The 3,583-nt window shown below is 64.3% G+C and overlaps 1 protein-coding gene across 2 annotated transcripts; it reads left to right on the top strand.

Annotated features, from left to right (window-relative positions):
- The first annotated feature begins 589 nt into the window (after positions 1–589).
- Positions 590–3,577, top strand: CCDC25 (coiled-coil domain containing 25). Of its 2 annotated transcripts, XM_035322655.1 has the most exons (4): positions 590–724; positions 1,476–1,523; positions 1,889–1,928; positions 3,335–3,577. In XM_035322655.1, the coding sequence occupies exons 1-4, from the start codon at positions 700–702 to the stop codon at positions 3,549–3,551; spliced, it is 330 nt and encodes a 109-aa protein (XP_035178546.1). In that variant the 5' UTR covers positions 590–699; the 3' UTR covers positions 3,552–3,577. The 2 variants fall into 2 exon arrangements, with proteins under 2 accessions (XP_035178546.1, XP_035178547.1); XM_035322656.1 differs by lacking the exon at positions 1,476–1,523.
- The last annotated feature ends 6 nt before the right edge of the window (positions 3,578–3,583 follow it).

The raw sequence follows: 3,583 nt of genomic DNA, 5'->3' as shown, positions 1-3,583 counted from the left end.
CCCCCCCCCCCCCGGCCGTGCTCACCCCTCCGCCAACGCTCCCGCGCCTTCGAACCCGCGCTGCTTCTCCCGCCCGCCCGCCCGCCCCGTCCCATTGGCCCATATCCTTGCCACTCACCGCTCCTCGCATCGCCATTGGCCGCTCCCCTTTCTGAGCCCGCCTCACTCGCCGTCCAGCCAATCAGACGGCAGAGCTCGCCTGATCGCCTCGAGGAGACTCCAACTCCCGGCGAGCCTTGCGAGCGCAGAGCCGCCTCCGGGCGGTGGGAGCGCGCGGTGCACGCTGGGGCTTGTAGTCCCAGGCTCACGGCCCACCCGAGGCTCACGCAAATGTTACCAGCCTTTAACTCCTCGCTTTGTTCTTCTCTTTTGCCACCTTCCGGCTGTTTTTAATGGCGCTTATCGCTTTTAATCCCGGTGCTGTCACCTCACCGCTCGCCGCTGCCCCCACTCACGTACAGCCGCGCATGCGCACAGCTGCCCCCCCCAGCTCTCCTTGCCCGGTCCTTCCCACGCACTGTGCGCACGCGCAGAGCCCTCCCCGGCTTCACCTTCCCGCGTCGTGGCGCATGCGCACGACGCGTAGCAACGCCTCCGGAACCACACTGCGCATGCGGCGGCGCGCGGCGCGCCTGCGCGCTGCTCACTTCCGGCCCCTCGTCGGCAGGAGCTGGCGGAGCGGGCGGCGGTGGCGCTGCCATGGTGTTCTACTTCACCTCCGGCGGTGAGCGCGGGCCGAACGGGGCCGAACGGGGCCGAGCCGGGCTGAACGGGGCTGAGCCGGGCCATGCTGGGCCGAACGGGGCCGAACGGGGCCGAGCCGGGCCGAACGGGGCCGAACGGGGCCGAGCCGGGCCGAAGCTGAACTGATCTTTACTGGGCTGGACGGGGCTGAACCTGAACCGGGCTGAGCCGGGCTGAACGGGGCTGAGCCGGGCTGAACGGGGCTGAGCAGGGCTTTGCCGGGCTGAGCCGGGCTCAGTTGGACCTGTTATACTGGGCTGCACCGGGCTAAACTGGGCTAATTGGCGCCTTGCTGGGCTTCCCTGGGTTAAATCGAGCTAAACTGGGATCCACTGGGCTAAGCCAGGCGGAACCGGGTTAAACCGGGCTGCGCTGGGCTAAACTGGGCTCCCACCTCCACGTAGCGAGGGGTTTTCTGCTTTGGTGCCTCTTGGTGCTGGCACCGCGCTCTCCGAGGATGCTTTTTGGGGGCAGCTTCGGTCACCTGCCCTGGGTTCTCTCCACCCTGCAACATCCCCGAGAATAAAACCTGGACGAGGCGGCCGGGTGCTGCTGCACCGGGATGTTGGCGTTGTGCTCCTGGCTGCAAACAGAACGCTTTTTCCTCCTCCCCCCGGGGAGGGAGGTGGTGGGACAGCTCTGGCTCTGACCTCTGTGAGCTGGTGCCTCGCTGGCTCCTGGCGCGCCTGCCCGAGCCCCTCCTGACTTGTTTTCTTCTCTCTATCCCCCAGCTGTTCCCACCGTTTACACCATTTACATGGGAAAGGATAAATACGAAAGTAAGTGCGCCGAGGTGTGCGGGAGGGTTCCCGAGGGCGGCCTTGGGGTTCCCGAGGGCGGCCTTGGGGTTCCCGAGGGCGGCTTTGGGGTTCCCGAGGACGTCTGGGGCCCGATATCTTCGCTACGTTGCTTGAAACCTCGTCAGCTCCTGCGGATTGTTCTGATTTACCCCTCCGAAATCCGCTGGGACCTGGTAGATCCTCCAGGGAGGGCAACTGAGGCTTCAGCTACAGCTGAAAACTGAGCTAGGTGAACACCAGGCTGCCTGGAGGCCGATCGAGCCCCTTTTTTTTTCTGCTCTCGCGGGGCCTCGGCGGGCGGTTTGCTTTTGTTGACGGCTCTGTTGGCGCTTTTCTTCCTGCAGATGAAGACCTCATCAAGTACGGCTGGCCTGAAGACATCTGGTGCGTAGCGAGACCCCGAGCCCTTCGCGCTCACGAAGCAAATTGCCCCCTCGGTGCTGCTGAGGGACCACACCACCACCCCCGGGCTCCCCTTCCCCGGGGTGCTCGGCGATTTAACTGCGGCCCCAGGGGGCCCGTGGGTTGCAGCAGAGCCGCGGTCAGGAGCTGGGGCTGCAATTTAATTTCCCTGCATCCGGGAATTTAATTTCTCTGATTTAATTTCCCTGCATCCGGCACGGTTAAACCGGGAGGGCCCCGGGGTGCTTGGAAGGGAGCAGCTCCGGGGATCTCCGAGTGCAGGCGAGGGCGGCCCAGGAAGCTGACAGAGGACGGGGGGGGGGGGTGGAAACAGCAACGTGTGAGGCTGAGATCCTGGAGGAGCCTGCGGATGGAGCCCGAAGACATTTGGGCAGCAGGAAACGTGCCTAGGGAACGCTCGTCTCTCCTCTCAGGGGGCTGAGGCCGAGGATTTGGGCGTCGCTGCCAAGTAAAAGCCGAAGCTGCTGGCCTCAGACCCGCCGCGAGCGGCTCAGGCTGGCGGCAGGAAGCCCCCTGCCATCCGCCACCAGCTTTCGGTTCGCGTTTGGCTCCTCAGACCCGAGAACGGGGGGGTTCCCCCTCCTGCTAGCGGCCATCGCTGGCACCTCTGCGGGCTGGAGCATTCCGCGGGTCCCCCGAGCGACGTCTGCGGGATTTTTACGCGCAGCCGGGGCGCGGCGCGGCTCCTGCTCTCTCCTCGGCACCGGCTTTCCGGCAAGAACCCCCGCGAGGATTGCGCTGGCGGCTCTTCCACCCGGCCTTTGCCAGGAGAAGAAACCTTTGGCCGAGTGACGTGGGGTGCTGGCGGTACCCCCTCGACGTTCTGGCTCCTGCCTGTTCCCTCACCAGATAACCTGGGGGTTGTCTGCGCTCTCGCTCAGGAGTGACCTCGAGATTGCTCCTCAAACTCCCTGAGCCACCGAAGTCCTCTTGTCCCCTCGCTTTGGTGTTCTGCAGCTCACAGCAGCCTCACCCCCGCCGTGTTTTTGGTTCCCTCGTTCCATCTCAGCGCAACGTGCGGGTCCTGCTGCGGAGCTTTCCTGCGAGCCGTTCTCCTCCCCGCGTCTGGCACGTTTTAGATTCACTTCTCCTTGACAGGGGCATGGAGAAATGGGAGCAGGAGGCTCAGAAAGCAGAAGGGAGAGCTCACGTGGTGCAGGAGGGCTCATCCTGTGAGTGCTGCCTGCGTGTGGGGCGGCGTTTTCAGTAAGAAGAGGGGAAAAGGGTTTTTCTTCTTACTGTTTTGGTATGGTTTTGTCCGTGGGGTGGCTGCTGCTTCACACGGGGGGGGGAGTAAGGTTTTCCAAAACAGGTGACTGCCATCTCTTCCCTCCTGCTCAACGCGTTTTGGGTGTTTTCTTTTGTAGGTTCCACGTGGACAAGCTCTCTTCTGCCCACGTGTACCTCCGGCTGCACAAGGTGAGCCCACGGCACGCGTGTTTAAAAGGCCTCCGGGGAGCGTTCACGGTCCCAGGCTGCGGCGAGCCCTGTGCCAGACCCTCCTGGCTGCCGGGAGCTGCTAAAGCCCCGCGAGGAAAGCAGAGCGCAGATCACTGCGGTGGTTTCATCGTGCCAGGCAGCTGAACACCACCACCGCTCCCTCGCTCCCCCTCCTC

The sequence above is a fragment of the Oxyura jamaicensis genome, chromosome 3 (genome assembly GCF_011077185.1).
Source record: "Oxyura jamaicensis isolate SHBP4307 breed ruddy duck chromosome 3, BPBGC_Ojam_1.0, whole genome shotgun sequence".
In the NCBI taxonomy this organism is placed as follows: Eukaryota; Metazoa; Chordata; class Aves; order Anseriformes; family Anatidae; genus Oxyura; species Oxyura jamaicensis.
The sequence above is the reverse complement of the archived record's forward strand: the minus strand, read 5'-3'. Positions and strand labels throughout refer to the sequence as shown.

Bases quoted from the DNA above. Each gene is read 5' to 3' on its own strand.
- CCDC25 (XM_035322655.1), top strand. From the start codon at position 700: ATGGTGTTCTACTTCACCTCCGGCG. The intron at 725-1,475 runs GTGAGCGCGGGC...TCTATCCCCCAG, and splicing joins GTTCTACTTCACCTCCGGCG to CTGTTCCCACCGTTTACACC. The intron at 1,524-1,888 runs GTAAGTGCGCCG...TTCTTCCTGCAG, and splicing joins GGGAAAGGATAAATACGAAA to ATGAAGACCTCATCAAGTAC.